The sequence below is a fragment of the Capra hircus genome, chromosome 4 (assembly GCF_001704415.2).
Source record: "Capra hircus breed San Clemente chromosome 4, ASM170441v1, whole genome shotgun sequence".
Lineage (NCBI taxonomy): Eukaryota > Metazoa > Chordata > Mammalia > Artiodactyla > Bovidae > Capra > Capra hircus.
Genome location: NC_030811.1, coordinates 53,126,031 through 53,143,321, shown reverse-complemented (window position 1 = coordinate 53,143,321; position 17,291 = coordinate 53,126,031). Strand labels below are relative to the sequence as shown.

The 17,291-nt window shown below is 41.6% G+C and overlaps 1 protein-coding gene across 1 annotated transcript in view; it reads left to right on the top strand.

Moving 5' to 3' along the window:
- CPVL (carboxypeptidase, vitellogenic like) overlaps window positions 1-17,291 on the top strand; it is a 105,907-nt gene that overhangs the window by 45,438 nt on the left and 43,178 nt on the right. Inside the window, exons 7-10 of the mRNA XM_018047099.1 lie at window positions 3,020-3,142; window positions 3,863-3,994; window positions 10,001-10,099; window positions 12,204-12,377. Of these exons, the coding sequence (XP_017902588.1) occupies window positions 3,020-3,142; window positions 3,863-3,994; window positions 10,001-10,099; window positions 12,204-12,377 (528 nt within the window). The remainder of the gene's footprint in view (window positions 1-3,019; window positions 3,143-3,862; window positions 3,995-10,000; window positions 10,100-12,203; window positions 12,378-17,291) is intronic.

Below are 17,291 nucleotides of genomic sequence, written 5' to 3'. Positions count from 1 at the left end.
TGTGATTTATTTATTTTTGTGTCTACTCAGGTATCTATCATGATACCTTTGACAGAAAAGTTGCAGGATAAACCACCACTGAATGAAGAGTATATAATACATCTTTACCAGTGAAATGAGTATTCAAAGATGTTTGCTTTTTGGGATCAAGTTACAGAAATATTACTTGATTCATTTACTGTCCCTAAAAAGAAAATAAAGCAAAATTATACAAGCCAAATTTCAGACATGTAACCACATCTTGATAACACCACATAGGGAAGTTAAAGTGTACTCGTGAGTATGTGCTGTGCAAGTCGCTTTAGTCATGTCCGACTCTGAGACTCTTTGGACTGTAGCCCCCCAGGCTCTTCTGTCCTTGGGATTCTTTAGGCAAGAATATTGGAATGGGTTGCCGTGTCCTCCTCCAGGGGATCTTCCTATCCCAGGAATTGAACCCGCATCTCTTACATCTCCTGCTTTGGCAGGTGGGTTCTTTACCACTAGTGCTACCTGGGAAGCCCACTCATGAGTGCAGTTTGATTCAACACTTTGCCTAAATATTATTACAAGAGGAGTTCATTAGTGAGGTGATTTTATATAAATTATGGAAATTACATTCTTCTTTCATAGTTTGGAGGTGGTTTAGGATTCAGAATAGGTCAAACCACATTTGGGGCTTCCCTGATAGGCCAGTGGTAAAGAATCTGCCTGCAATGCAGGAGACCTAGGTTCGATCCTTGGGTTGGGAAGATCCCCTGGAGAAGGGGAAGGCTACCCACTCCAGTATTCTCGCCTAAAGAATTTCATGGACTGTATAGTTCATGGAATCTCAAAGAGTCAGACATGACCGAGCGACTTTCACTTTCACTTTTAAAATTGGGCTTCCCTGGTGGCTCAGCGGTAAAGAATTCGTATGCAATGGCAGGAGACACAGGAGACGTGGGTTTGATCCAGGGGTTGGGAAGATCCACTGGAGAAGGGATAGGCTACCTACTCCAATATTCTTGGGCTTTCCTTGTGGCTCAGCTGGTAAAGAATTGCCTGCAATGCAGGAGACCTGGGATCGATCCTGGGTTGGGAAGATCCCCTGGAGAAGGGAAAGGCTACCCACTCCAGTATTCTGGCCTGGAGAATTCCATGGACTACAGGGTCACAAAGAGTCAGACATGACTGAGCGACTTTCACTCACTCCTACAGTCAGACAAGGTTTAATTCTGGCTCTACCACTTAGCTTCTTTGAGCCCCAGTGTCCTTACATTGACATGGGAATAATAACTCCAGCATATGATTGTGGCATGGAATAAGAGTGAAAACTTTCCAGAATTCTCAGACTGTGAACTTTGGAGCCCTGGAAAGCCTTGGAAATACTGTGAAAGTTCTACAGGTCCATAGGTACCCACTTAATGCCTCTAGTCTATCTAAAACATGTGCATTGCTGATTCTCAAAGGCATGTAAGTTAATTCAAAATTCATTCATTCAGCAGCTGTTTATTGAGCACCCACAAAAACACAGCACCAGGCACAGGGGAAACATTCATAAACAAAATAGACATATCTCTGTGTTCATGGATCTTCTGTTCTAGTGTGGGTGGAGGATAACAATACACAAGATAATAAAAGTCTGTTGGAGAATGATAAAGATTAAGACGAAAAAGGAGAGAAAGGGAGTCTAAATATCAAAAAGCAGTGTTACAATTTTAGATAGGGTGGCCAGGGAGGGCAACTCTGAGAAAGCCTCCCTTAAGGAAGTGAGGGAGTAAGCAGACGGATATCGGGGAAAGAGCATCCCAGGGACAGGAACCACGAATGCAAGGGAAGGAATAGTGCAGATCACAGTTAAGATTTGGTCTGAGAGGGGCTGGAGATGATGAGCAAGAGGACAGTAGAGGATAAGGTGAGGGAAGTGACCAAATCATGTCAGCCTCAGAAAAAGGACTTGGCTTTTGCTTTGAGGGAGATGGGAAGTCATTAGCGGGTTTGAGCAGAGGAGTTGCTTGATCTTATTTGACAGACCACTGTCTTGAAATTAAACTGGAAGAGCAAAAACAGAGGCCCACTGAGGAGGCTATTGCAAGAATCTAGGCAAGAGATGATGGTGACCTGGGGCAAGGTAATAAAGAACGGATGTGGAAAGACACTGGATTCCGCATTTGCCTTGATAGACTAGGTAGAGTTGATGAGATTCACTGATGGACTTTTGTGAGGTCTGAGTGAAAGAGGACAAGAATAGCACCAAGTGTGTTGGCCTGAGCAGTTAGAAGAACAAAGTTAACAGTAATGGAAAGGGAGGCTGCAGGGAGGGTTGGAGGGTTGGAGCTTCGTTTTGAACATAGGAAGTTTAATACTAGACACACAAGTGGAGATGTCAGGAAGGCAGCTTTTTCATGGAAGGAATACAGAACTATTTTTAAATATCACAACCAATAATAGCTCTTTTCAGCATAATCTAAAAGAAGAATTACTATCATGTTCATGTCCACAAAATATTTCAAAATTTAAAAAGAGCCTTTTACTGTAAAAGGCTGAAAACAGAGGTAAGTTCAAGTGACCATTCTAGTGGCCAATAAATATTTTTCCTTTTCCTCTTCCTTTAATACATATTGATTTCAAATTTTGGCATCATTATACAGATTTTGAAATCTTAACTTTGGCCTTTAGATTTTTTTTTTTTAATAAAACTTGCAATGGAACTTTCTGGTGCGAGAAACCCTAAGGATGGCAGAATTGTGTTCACTGGTGTTCATGTTATTTTCTTTTGGAAAGAAATTAGAATGTCCACTTAGGGCATGTTCACTTAGTATTTTTTGTGCTTCTAACCTGTAACTTGCACGTCACTTGGTACTGTTTGGGATGACAAAAGAAAGAAGGGACTGAGCTCAGTGCTGTTGTGAAATTTGCAGTGTAAGGTTAAGAATAAAATACATGGTGCAAGTCTTGTGGAAATCCTGCTTGTTTGATTGTGATTTTTATTCACCTAAATGTGCCATTTTAGTAGCACCGATATGTGATGGTTTGTTTTAATGTCTGTCCTTCTCAGTCTTACGCTGGGAAGTATGTGCCAGCCATTGCCCACTACATCCACACACTCAACCCTGTGACGACCATGAAGATCAACCTGAAGGGAATTGCTCTTGGAGACGCATATTCTGATCCCAAGTCGGTAGGTGGCTCTTCTTTCCTTTCCATTTTGTTCCTTAAGGAGATGCAATCCCCTTTAATCAGACAGCTGCTGCTGCTGCTAAGTTGCTTCAGTCGTGTCCGACTCTGTGCGACCCCATAGACGGCAGCACACCAGGCTTCCCTGTCCCAGGGATTCTCCAGGCAAGAACACTGGAGTGGGTTGCCATTTCCTTCTCCTTAGTCAGACAGAGGCTCCTCTCAACCCTAGAGACCTAACTTCATAAAGGGAAATACTGTTGCTCGAATGGCTTTCTAATAATTTAAATCTTCTAATTTTTACCAGATGGTCTATGGCGTCAACTTACTGTGTCAGCCTAGGTTGGCTGTGGGTGCAAGTGTCAGTGTGTGTGTGTGCCTGCGCTTGGTGTGTTTGTGTGTATTTTGTATATGTATGTGTTATATGGGTGTGTGTGTGTGTTGTGTGGTTATGTGGTATATGTGTGCATGTGTGTTTGTGTGATGTATTTGCATATGTTGTGTGGTAGGTGATGCCTGTGACGTATGTTTGTGTGTTTGTATTTTTATGTCTGTGTGGGTGTGGAGTGTTGTGTACGCATTGTGTGTGTTGTGTGTGGGTTGTGTGTGTGTTGTCCTGCTCCGCTAATTAACAAGTTACAGAGAGTTACTTCTCAAGCAGACGGGCTCCCCTCACATCCCTTTCTCTCCCTGTTGTGTCTGTGTTTGCCTCTTTTCTCCTCAGATCATAGAGGGCTACCCATCATTCCTGTTCCAAATTGGCTTGTTGGATGAGCAGGAGAAAAAGTACTTCCAGAAGCAGTGCAATGACTGCGTGAAATTCATCCACCAGGAGAAGTGGCTTCAAGCCTTTGAAGTGAGTTCTGGGTCCCACGCTGCCCTGGAGCAATAAGTACCATCTGAGAAGGTCTGGAAGCACCGAGGTGCCTGGCCTGGTGTTTTATTGTTAGAGAAGCTGTATCCGGGGTGCTGTCACAGGTCAGGAGGCGAGACGAGCGGGCTCATAAGGAAGAAAAGGCCCATCTGAGTTTCTTTGAATTTACTTTGGCAATATTTTAAACCTGAGATCACCTCGGGGTGTTTATATAACTGTGTCTTTCATTAACTGTTTTGGTTTCTGTACATGCTGTGTCGCCCTCGAGGCATCCCTACTATAGGGAAATCAAAAGAAAGGCAACCTGGAAAGTGGATGCATATGCGTCCACATGTGCTCTAAGCCCTTCAGAGGGGAATATCTGCACACGGGGCTCCAGCTGGGGAAGTGGCCACAGTTTAACAAATGTCACATGTGCCTGTGCGTCTGGAACAAAGAGTATAAACGGTGGTGTGGTCGTTTGCAACTTTTGCAAAGAGCTGTTGGCTTTGTAAATATCATCACATCACTCTCCTAAAATTGAATTTGAGGATCCAATAATATGATTATGTTCTTGAACCATTTTTTTTGGTTGTTTAAAACCTAAGACTCTACTAAATATTAGGATATGCGGTGGGGGGGTGCACTTTGTTTGTTTGCTGGCCTGTGCAAACAAAGACCATGTGTAAGCAGTCTTCCTTGGGGGTTATGCCACCTTTGCCATAGAGCCATGATGTTTGACCCAGTAAATGTGGTGTGACTGAATTTTGAGGCCTTTAATCTTGTTATTGAAGGCACAGCCTGTCACCATTAACGTAACAGCATTGTTATTATTAAAGCTGAGGCCTGATATTAATAGACTTAAGGCGCTGCAGGTCAGCTGGTTCAGATCAAAACAGGAGACATACAAATTTATGGAGAAGAGTTGGGTAACAAAATGATGCTCCATTTTACAAATAGGGTGCCAGGGCACTACCTGAAAATCCCCAGGGAGTGATGCTGTGAATTCTGACAGCACAAGCTGTGTGAGTGCGGGAGCTCAGGAAGTCCTGGGTCACCCTGCAGGACGCTGGTGGGCTCCCCTTTCTGTTCCAGGACCCTTGATATGGCTGCAATGTGCATACAGGATTTCTTATGCAATTGTGAATGCGATGGAAGAAGGATCTTATCGGAAACATGTTGGGTCATCCTTCAACTTGCAATCACAGTATTTTTAAGACCAGTTTTAGGCTATTTAGGCAGGAAGGGTAAAAAGGACTAAACTTTCAGAATTTAGAATTAATATGAAATATAACATTAGATGAGGCCCAGCTGCGCATGAGACATGCAATGTCTTTGGGAAGAAGTATACAGGGATTAAGCAATATCAAGAGCAAGAACATTTGATAGATTCAAAGGAATAAAGAGGGACTTCTCTGGCAGTCCTGGGGCTTCCCAGAGAGCTCAGTTAGTAAAGAATCCGCCTGTAATGCAGGAGACCCTGGTTGGATTCCTGGGTCAGGAAGATCCACTGAAGAAGGGATAGGCTACCCACTCCAGTATTCTTGGGCTTCCCTTGTGGCTCAGCTGGTAAAGAATCTGCCTGCAATGGGGGGACCTGGGTTTGATCCCTGGGTTTGGAAGATTCCCTGGAGAAGGGAAAGGCTACCCACTCCAGTATTCTGGCCTGGAGAATTCCACGGATTCTATGGTCCATAGGGTAGCAAAGAGTCGGACATGACTGAGCGACTTTCACTTTCCCTGGCAGCTCAGTGGTTAAGATTTTGCTTTCCAATGCAGGGGGTGGGTGTGAGATCCACGGTGGGGGAGCTAAGATCCCACATGCCTCAGGGCCAAAATAACAAAACATGAAACAGAAGCAATATTGTAACAAATTCAATAAAGACTTGAAAAATGGTCCACATATTTTTTTTTTTAAAAAGGTGGGGGTGGGTAAATAAAGCAGATAGATGTCTGCGGTGTATGCTCCAGCAGCCTAAGCACCCACAGAATTAGTGAAACTGCTGAGAAGTTCAGGTGTTTTGTATATTCCGAGACAATGAGAAAATGGCATACGAGTCTCTCCCAAACCAAATTCACCAGAAAAAAGAGAACCGCGCCCCCTCAAAAAATCCTGAAGGTATGCAGTGTTTCTGTGGATCACTGGTCCAAAATCTTGAGTAATAAATGAAAACACTTTTGCTTTTTCAAGGGAAACAAAGTGGTACTTAGGTAAGTCAGCAAGTAGTGGGAAAATGTGTTTCAACTTATGTAATCAGTTTAGTTCAGTTCAGTCACTCAGTCATGTCAGACTCTTTGTGATCCCATGGACTGCAGCATGCCAGGCTTACGTGTCGGTCATCAACTCCCGGAGCTTACTCAAAGTCACGTCCATCGAGTTGGTAATGCCATCTAACCATCTCATCCTCTGTTGTCCCCTTCTCCTCCTGTCTTAAATCTTTCCCAGCATCAGGGTCTTTTCAAATGAGTCAGGTCTTTGCATTAGGTGGCCAAAGTATTGCAGTTTCAGCTTCAGCATCAGTCCTTCCAATGAATATTCAGGACTGATTTCCTTTAGGATAGACTGGTTGAATCTCCTTACAGTCCAAGGGACTCTCAAGAGTCTTCTCCAACACCACAGTTGAAAAGCACTTAGCTTTCCTTATAGTCCAACTCTCACATCCATACATGACTACTGAAAAAACCATAGCTTTTTTGACTAGATGGACCTTTCTTAGCAAAGTAATGTCTCTGCTTCTTAATATGCTGTCTAGGTTGGTCATAATTTTTCTTCTAAGGAGCAAGCATCTTTTAATTTCATGGCTGCAATCACCATCTGCAGTGATTTTGGAGCCCCCCAAAATAAAGTCTGCCACTGTTTCCACTGTTTCCCCATCTATTTGCCATGAAGTAATGGGACTGGATGCCGTGATCTTAGTTTTCTGAATGTTGAGTTTTAAGCCAACTTTTTCACTCTCCTCTTTCATCAAAAGGCTCTTTAGTTATTCTTTGCTTTCTGCCATAAGTGTGGTGTCATCTGCATATCTGAGGTTATTGATATTTCTCCCGGCATTCTTGATTTCAGCTTGTACTTCATCCAGTCCAGCATTTCTCATGATGTACGCTGCATATAAGTTAAGTAAGCAGGGTGACAATATACAGCCTTGATGTACTCCTTTCCTGATTTGGAACCAGTCTGTTGTTCCATGTCCAATTCTAACTGTTGCTTCTTGACCTGCATACAGATTTCTCAGGAGACAGGTCAGGTGGTCTGGTATTCCCATCTCTTGAAAAATTTTCCACAGTTTGTTGTGATCCACAGTCAAAGGCTTTGGCATAGTCAATAAAGCAGAAGTAGATGTTTTTCTGGAACTCTCTTGCTTTTTCCATGATCCAGTGGATGTTTGCAGTATCTCTGGTTCCTCTCCCTTTTCTAAAACCAGCTTGAACATCTGAAAGTTCATGGCTCATGTACTGTTGAAGCTTGGCTTGAAGAATTTTGAGCATTACTTTGCTAGTGTGTGAGATGGGTGCAATTGAGTGGTAGTTTGAGTATTATTTGGCATTGCCTTTTTTTGGGACTGGAATGAAAACTGACCTTTTCCAGTCCTGTGGCCACTGCTGAGTTTTCCAAATTTGCTGGCATATTGAGTGCAGCACTTTCACAGCATCATCTTTCAGGATTTGAAATAGCTCAACTGGAATTCCATCACCTCCACTAGCTTTGTTTGTAATGGTGCTTCCTAAGGCCTGCTTGACTTCACATTCCAGGTTGTCTGGCTCTAGGTGAGTGCTCACACCATCATGATTATCTGGGTCATTAAGATCTTTTTTTGTATAGCTCTGTGTATTCTTGCAACCTCTTCTTAATATCTTCTGCTTCTGTTAGGTCCATACCATTTCTGTCCTTTATCGAGCCCATCTTTCCATGAAATGTTCCCTTGGTATCTCTAATTTTCTTGAAGAGATCTCTAGTCTTTCCCATTCTATTGTTTTCCTCTATTTCTTTGCATTGATTGCCGAGGAAGGCTTTCTTATCTTTCCTTGCTATTCTTTGGAACTTTGCATTCAAATGGGTGTATCTTTCCTTTCTCCTTTGCCTTTTGATTTTCTTCTTTTCACAGCTATTTGTAAGGCCTCCTCAGAAAACCATTCTGCCTTTTTGCATTTCTTTTTCTTGGGGATGGTCTTGATCCCTGTCTCCTGTACAATGTGACAAACCTCCATCCATAGTTCTTCAGCCACTCTGTCTATCAGACCTAATCCCTTGAATCTATTTCTCACTTCCACTGTATAGTCATAAGGAATTTTATTTAGGTCATACCTGAATGGTCTAGTGGTTTTCCCTACTTTCTTCAATTTCAGTCTGAATTTGGCAATAAGGAGTTCATAATCTGAGCCACAGTCAGCTCCTGGTCTTGTTTTTGCTGATTGTACAGAGCTTCTCTCTTTCCTTCTCCATCATTACTTTGCCAACAAAGGTCTGTTTAGTCAAACCTATGATTTTTCCAGTAGTCATGTATAGATGTGAGAGTTGGACTATAAAGAAAGCTGAGCACTGAAGAATTGATGCTTTTGAACTGTGGTGTTGGAGAAGACTCTTGAGAGTCCCTTGGACTGCAAGGAGATCCAACCAGTCCATCCTAAAGGAGATCAGTCCTGAATATTCATTGGAAGGACTGATGTTGAAGCTGAAACTCCAATACTTTGGCCACCTGATGCGAAGAACTGACTCATTTGAAAAGACCCTGATGCTGGGAAAGATTGAAGGTGGGAGGTGAAGCGGATGACTGAAGATGGGTGGCATCAACGGATGTGAGATTGAGTAAACTCTGGGAGTTGGTGATGGATAGGGAGGCCTGGCGTGCTGCAGTCCATGGGGTCATAAAGAGTCAGACTGAGCGACTGAGCTACTGAACTCACTCACTCACTCCCTCAGTCTTAGTCTCTGAATAGTTACCTTGTTCTCTTTACCTTAGCTGCTTATTCCCTTTTCCACCTGCAAAAAAATGCCGGCAATCACTCCACAATCTCAGATGCAACAGATTCAAACTCTTCCCCCACCTGCCACCTCTGGTCCTCCCAGCTCATTTCTCCAAACATACCAATGGGAACTGTCACCCTACAACTGCAGTCTCTTTCGACCCCTGGTTCCTACTGCTCCTTCACGGCCCCCTACTCCTGCAAGTCTTAACCCAATGTAAACCCACGCTCAGTCCTGCGTATTCTCAACCTGTGCCCCCTTTGCACGTCCTCCAACTCCTTTGGCCAAACCACAGTCCTGGCTAAATGCCCCTCTCCACCACTTCATGCCTGCCATTGTGCAGCTCAGCATGACCTGAGAAAAACACACCATGTGCCAATTGTTCTCACTCCTGGTTGATGACTGGGTTTTCAATGCCAGCAGTCCAAAGCTTACTTCCACCAGTTTCAAGCACCTGGAGGTATGTCTCCTGCCCCCTCTTACCTGGGTGAGTGGTCAGTGGTCATATTACAATAACCCTTCCCACAAGGCTCACTCTTGCAGTTGGGGCCTTTGGACCTGCTGTTTTCTCTCCTTGGAGTATTCTTTTCCTAGATATCTGCATGCCTTGCTTGTTCCCTCCAACAGGTCTTTACTTAAATGCCACCTCTTAAGTGCAGCCTGTTCCTCCTCTCTGCAGTGTCCCCTCCACCCAGCACCAGGCACACACACATGCCCACAGACATCCATGACACTTCCTCTTCCCCTTCTTCTTGTTAGTTTTCTCCTTTGCCCTCACTACTCTATAATACGGTGCATGTTTTACCTATTAATGCTTGTTTAATATTCTTTCTAGAATATAAGCAGTTTTGATCTGTCTTGCTCACCACTGTTTCCCCAATGCCTTCGACAGTGTTTATAGCACAGAGAATATGTGCGGTGAGTGACTGTTGAATGAAGCAATGTGGGAATGACATAGTTATTGAATAAATGAAAAACAAATGCTTGTACTTATTTACCTACCCTGATGTTTTCCTCGTTTCTTTATCTCCTCTCTCCCAACCTAGTTACTGGACCGACTACTAGATGGCGGCTTAATAAGTGAACCTTCTTACTTCCAGAATGTTACAGGATGTTCTAATTACTACAACCTTTTACTGTGCACGGTAATGACAACATTTAAAAAACCATAATAGTGTTTGCTCAAAACTTTTGGCATAACCAAACTTCCTCAGATTTGGGAAATATTATAGTTGACTTTACACTAGAAAAACATGTCCAAACTATATTGCATTATTTGGTCTACTAATCTATAGGATCTTTTACCTTGCCAATGTTGTATACTGTATAATCTGACCATTGAGAATGTGTGATAACTCATTCCGGATAACTCAAAAAGAAAAATCTCTGATTAATGCAATTTCCCCCCCAGTAGAGCTTGTTATACAGAAGTTCTTTTGTGAAGGAGAAAGGCCAGGATTGCTACTCTGGGTATCAGGCCCCAGAGCTCCAGGCTTGTAGTGAGTTTCTTGAAAATGCCCACATTATTTGTTCTGTACTTAAGACAGCTTGGATAACCCAAACTGCCAAAGCCTTTATAAAAATATTTGCTTTGTCTTACTTTTAACTTAAGATTTTTAATTCATTTAGTATGGCCCTCACTTTAAGCCCTTTGGAATATTCTCAAAGTATTCAAGTAGTTTCTTTCATAAAAATATGCCAAAGTTGATGTCTATTGTGTAGCTTTAATCGAATAAGACAAAGGGAGCCAGAGTAGGGATTTGAAATTGTATAATGCAAGTCTAGGGTATATGACTATGCATTCTGCTTTTAAAATTGCCTTATTTATGAACTATTTCATATATAATATATAAAGCTAATTTCAATGGAATTTGCCAATGCTGGGGTTTTGGACTTAGATTTGGCCAAGAGAAAAACATTTGCTAGGTAAGAAAGAAGCAAAATTTGAAACTATATTTTTTTCTTCACAAAGTAATATATTCACAGTTAGCAAAAAATATTGATGATTCACAAAATTGTTGATTTCAAACTTTAACAGTTTTTTAATTCTTTTATAACTTTTTGGAAAAAAAAAACCAGCATTTGGTCCTTTTTTTCCTTTTAGCTTAATGAATCTTACAGAGACTTTTATGCAATGTTTTTAAAAAATAAGGCTCATGACACGTTTTCTTTTGATTTATGTCCTTCATAAAGTATCATCTATTTTTACACTTGATATGTTTTTCCTCTTAAATTATGGAATCCCAGGGACAGAGGAGCCTGATGGGCTGCCGTCTCTGGGGTCGCACAGAGTCGGACACAATTAATGCAATTGAGCAGCAGCAGCAGAGTGTTTTGTGTGTGTGTTTTTAATAAACAGCAGAACACGAAAAAGAAATCTTCATCTTTTAATCTAGCACATCATTTCCCTGGCTCCTTGTGGTCCATTGCACCCTCTTTCCCAAGAGCCTCCAACAAGGAGCAAGTTGTCTTTGATAATCTCACCTCTTCATCTTCCCTATCTTTGTCGTGAAGGGAGTTTTTAATTGGAGTCACAGATGGCCAAATACTAGTTACAAAAAGGAAAATCCAGTATTTGCTAATTGGATATTGGCTCTGAGAGTATCAGATCATCCAGACTCTTTGGATAAAATGTGAAGTGAAGTGAAGTGAAGTGAAGTGAAGTCGCTCAGTCATGTCCGACTCTTTGTGACCCCAGGGGCTGTAGCCCACCAGGCTCCTCAGTCCATGGGATTCTCCAGGCAATAATACTGGAGTGGGTTGCCATTTCCTTCTCCAGGGGATCTTCCCAGCCCAGGGATCAAACCCAGGTCTCCTGCACTGCAGGCAGACACTTTAACCTCTGAGCTAAATCTCCTCAAAACCCCCAAGTCAAAATGTTTGGGATGAAGACCAGTTAATAGTCATGTAGTATCTTGTTCATTGTGGTATGGAAAAGAAAATGTTGTCACTCAGTTGCTCCATTGTGTTTGACTTTTTGTGACCCCATAGATTGTAGCCCATCAAGTTCCTCTTTCCATGGAATTCTCCAGGCAAGAATACTGGAGTGTGTAGCCATTCCCTTCTCCAGGGGATCTTCGTGACCTAGTGATCAAACCCGGGTTTCCTGCATTACAGGTGGATTCTACCACCTGAGCCACCAGGGAACCTTCATTGTGGTATATGTTAGGAAAAATCTGAAGTGTTCACCAGCATGGTATTCCCACCCAGTTGTATTTCCTAATGTCTTTTTGATGCCCCTTCTGCCAGGAGCCTGAGGATCAAAGTTACTTCGGGAAGTTTTTGTCCCTCCCCCATGTGAGACAAGCCATCCACGTGGGAAACCAGACTTTTAGTGATGGAGCCAGAGTTGAAAAGTACTTGCGAGAAGATACAGTCAAGTCAGTGAAACCATGGTTAACTGAAATCATGAATAATTACAAGGTAAGAGGGCTACTTTAGTTGCTATCTATTTTAGGAACTTTTCAGATTACCCAGAGTAGAAGTGACCTTCTTTTACTCATAATTCAACTCCTACCATTTTTCACTCTTCTGATATCTTACAAATGTAAATAACAACCACTGCATTGTTTGATTTCTTTGAATTAGAAGTTCTTTTTTTTCCTTTTAATTAAATCACTTTCCCCTACTAGTTCCTAAAAATGAAATTCTCTTTGGCACATGCCACCTCTCATCATTTCTTGAGAAAAGAGGGATAACAGAGCCGGGAAGATGACTCGCCTTGTGTAAGCCAATTTCCCCCTATTTGCTTTATATTATTAATCCCAATGAAGTCAGGGATAAATGAAATCAACTGGTTATTCCAAAAATGCTTTTTGTTTGATAATTGCATTCATTCAGATCACTCAGCCACAGTTTCTTCAGTGTCTATTTCAAACCAAATGTTGTACTAGGCTGTCAGGTTGAAGTGATGAATGAGACAAGGTCCCTGTTTTGAGGCATGTAGAGTCAAGCACTGTAGTATCTGACTGAGATGTTCTGCCTGCCTCGATGCTGAAGGTACCAGAGGTTCAAGCAGAGGAGCTATGACCCCTAGAACTCTCACCGAGAGGGAAGGACTGCACGAGCAGGTGACAGAGAGAAAGTTACCTTGTGCATTTCCTTGCCCTTTCCTTCTCTTCTCACCTTCTCCTCTGATCTTCTAGGACTGTTAGCTTTGGTCCTAGGCATGGTTTGGGAACAGCCCGGCAGGGTAAGTGTGCTAATGACAAAGAAGATCACCGCCAGAGGGGATCTACTTTTTCTCTGTTTCCTGGCAGTGGCAAGAGTAATGATTGGGATGAAAAAAAAAGAAAAAAACCATGGCAGCCAGTAACCAACACGTGAATTAGACAAATGGTAATCTGTACTCAAGTACTTTATTTCTGTCTAAAAAATTGTGCTGATATACTGCTTTTATTTGAACCAGACTCTTTCCTGCCATTTTCCAACATAAGGAATACATATTTCAGCAATGTCTATGCTGGGACTGTTCAGTGTACAACCCTTAGTACTGTCCAGGGAGTCCTTGGCCTAATGCATCCTTACTAGATTGTATTTCAGAATATGCCCTACCTAAAAGACCTATTTTCTGGTCCTGCCTGTAGTACAAAGAGTTTCAGTCCAGTCCCTGGACATACAACTTTTATTCCAAATAATCTAAGGTCAATGGTATGCAGACTCTACAAACCCATTATAAATCTGGAGAACTTGACGAAGTACTTTCTAGGCAAGAAAGAGTCTAACTAGATGAGGTCAGACTTTCAGCCACTCTTATCTTTGGTTCTGTTGGGGAAATGTAGTGAGTGGTTCTTAGTGCTTGCCTGCTTGGAGCCTTCACTGAGCAACTTCCCAATGCTCTGCTGGTTGTCCTCCTCTGAACTCTCTGACCGTGTGGCCTCTACCGTTGGGAACACACTTAGCACACTGTACTACCATTATGGGCTGTCAGGTGTAGCACCAGCCTCAAGCAGACACCAATAATGCATAAATGGATAGATGGATGAATGAAAAATCAGCTCTTTAACTAGTGCTATATCAAAAATATATGTATTAAACTTGTTCATAATTCATCATATATTTATTACCCACAAATTTATTAAACCAAAAAGAAACCCACATCAGTTTCTGTATAGACTACTTAGCATTTATGTCTTCAAGATGAAAACAATTGGCTATGACATTAAGGAATGCACAATGATTTTCTTGAGTAGAGAGTGGAAAAAAAGTTCCCATGTATATTCTTTGTGCCCTTGGAAGATCAATTTTCTCGCTCTGTAAATTTAACTAGATTTGATTCCTTTCTCAACCAAGTGAGGATAGCATGGGGCATGTAGTTCACTTGATGATGTAAAATTCTTTTGATACTGGCTTATCGCCATATAGTGTCCACTTGATTGATGAAGAAGAAGATGCTGATTAAAGATGAGCCTGCGTTTTGATATTTAAACATATCTGTCTCTGTTTCCCATGGATCCTAAGCCTGCCAATATGAATCCCAATGAAATCAGAATATTTTCTGAACTTTGAAACTCTCAGTTGCAGAAAAAGAGAATAGATTTGTGATGCAGATAAACCATATTTCCAGAAAGAAAGAGAACAAGGTATGCAGTCAGTCTGAGTGCGGACCAGAAAGTGGCTGCTGCTAGAACAGACTGCACATTCCTGGCTAGAGCTGGCATAGGCCACAGGGTGGTGATTATCTTTGGCTTGTCTGTCCATGGTGGTGAACCTCAGTATGTATGCAGTGGAATCAGAACAACCTAGGCTGGCTTAAAACATTAGTACCCTCGAGGATATATTTATGTAAGACTCAGTACTAATTTGTCCTAGAAAATAGTGCACATGTTTCTATTCATAAGAACCTGGAAGTCTTTTTCTGGTACTAGATTCATTTTAGCCAATGTGGAGTATTCTCTGATGGGCTGAGGAAGACCTTCATTGGTTTCTGGAAACTTATAGAACTCTTTGTAGCACATCAGTTTCTGTGTAGACTATGTGAAGATATAACCCTTTTCTTGTGATGACCTACTTGGGATGTGTACTTAAAGTCATTCTTTTTTCAGTAATTTTAGATGTTTGTATGGTAAATTTGAAATATATTAGCAGTTTCCAAGACAACTAAAAGAAGAAATAATCTGTTGGACTATTGGAGTTACTGATGATTAAATCAGATCATGGTTAAATATAAATCTTATTAGGAGTAACACAACCTAATCCACCAATGAATAAAAAAGATCAGGTTGAGTTGATCTCATAAATGCAAGAACATTTTTGCATTAGAAGTTCCATCATGTAATGTATCACCTAAAACATTGAAAAAATAAAAAAACATTCATCTTAATAGATGCAAAAACTGAATTTGACAAAATCAAAACCCATTTAGGATAAAAGTTTAATTTTTAAAAAATTTATTCATTTATTTATTTGGATGTACTGTCTTAGTTGCTGCATGTGAGATCTTAGTTCCCTAATCAGGGACTAATGCTGTAGCTGAAACTCCAACACTTTGGCCACCTGATGCAAAGAACTGACTCATCTGAAAAGACCCTGATGCTAGGAAAGATTGAAGGTGGGAGGAGAAGGGGATGACAGGATGAGATGGTTGGATGGCATCACTCATCAATGGACATGAGTTTGAGTAAACTCTGGGAGTTGGCGATGAATGAGGAAGCCTGATGTGCTGCAGCCCATGGGGTCGCAAAGACTTGGACACGACTGAGCAACCGAACTGAACTGAAGTGAACTGAACCAGGAATGGAACTCGGGACCCCTACGTTGGGAGCATGAAGTCTTAGCCACTGGCCACTAGGAAAGTCCTAGGATGAAAGTTTTTAGCAAACTAAGAATGGTAGTATCTGTATTAGATTCCTATGCTTGCTGTAATGAATTACCACAATCTTGATGGTGTAAACTACAGAAATTTATTTTCTCACAATCTAGAGGTTAGAAATACGAAGCTACTCTCACTGGGCTGAAGCCAAGGTGTCAGTAGGACGACTCTAATGGGACAATCCATTCTGGCTTCTGGTGGCTGTTGGTGTTCCTTGGCTTGTGGGTGTATGATTCCAACATCTCCCTCTGTGCTCACATCACCTTCTCTTCTGTGATCAAACATCCTATTGCCTTCCTCTTAGAAATATTCATGAGGCTGCATTTAGTGACCTCCTGGATAATCTCCCTATCTTAAGATGCTTAAGTTAATCAAATCTGCAAAATATTTATTTTCTAATTAATTAATTAACACTGTATAAGGTGACATTCACTGGTTCCAGCGATTAGGACTAGATATGTTTTCAGTTCAGTTCAGTCGCTTAGTCGTGTCCAACTCTTTGCGACCCCATGAATTGTAGCACGCCAGGCCTCCCTGTCCATCACCAACACCCAGAGTTCACTCAGACTCACGTCCATCGAGTCAGTGATGCCATCCAGCCATCTCATCCTCGGTCGTCCTCTTCTCCTCTTGCCCCCAATCCCTCCCAGAGTCTTTTCCAATGAGTCAACTCTTTGCATGAGGTGGCCAAAGTACTGGAGTTTCAGCTTTAGCATCATTCCCTCCAAAGAAGTCCCAGGGCTGATCTCCTTCAGAATATACTGGTTGGATCTCCTTGCAGTCCAAGGGACTCTCAAGAGTCTTCTCCAACACCACAGTTCAAAAGCATCAATTCTTCGGCACTCAGCCTTCTTCACAGTCCAACTCTCACATCCATACATGACCACAGGAAAAACCATAGCCTTGACTAGACGGACCTTAGTCAGCAAAGTAATGTTTCAGCAGAGCAGTATTTAGCCTACCATACTATGAGCCTTTCTTGACCTAATAAAAACCTACATGTGTAAAATAGATAGCTAGTGGTAAATTGCTGTATAACACAGGGAGCTCAGCCTGGTATTGTGTGACGACTAGAGTGGTGGGATGGAGGATTGGAAGGGAGGCCCAAGAGGGAGGGAATATAGGTAAACTTACGGCTGATTCACTTGTTGTACAGCAGAAACCAATACAACATTCTTCCAATTTAAAGAAAAAACCTACTAATAAGCATTATTTTGGTCTTAAAACTTAAGACCAGACTTAATGCATAAAACTTAATATATCAGGGTTATAGTGATACAAACATATATAAAATGAAAAGGAGGAAAATCCAATTAATAAATGTATAAGAAATAATGGAATAAAAAATTATTATCTGATGAATAGTACAATAATAATTATCTCAGGAAAGAATCATCAGTGGATACTAACATCAGTTAGTGAAAGTATGATGAGAATCAGAGTATTTACCTGATCTCAAAGTATCCCCTTTCAAAATGTCTATGATGAAGGGGAAAATAGTAACTTTATAGTGGAGAATCCTGGCA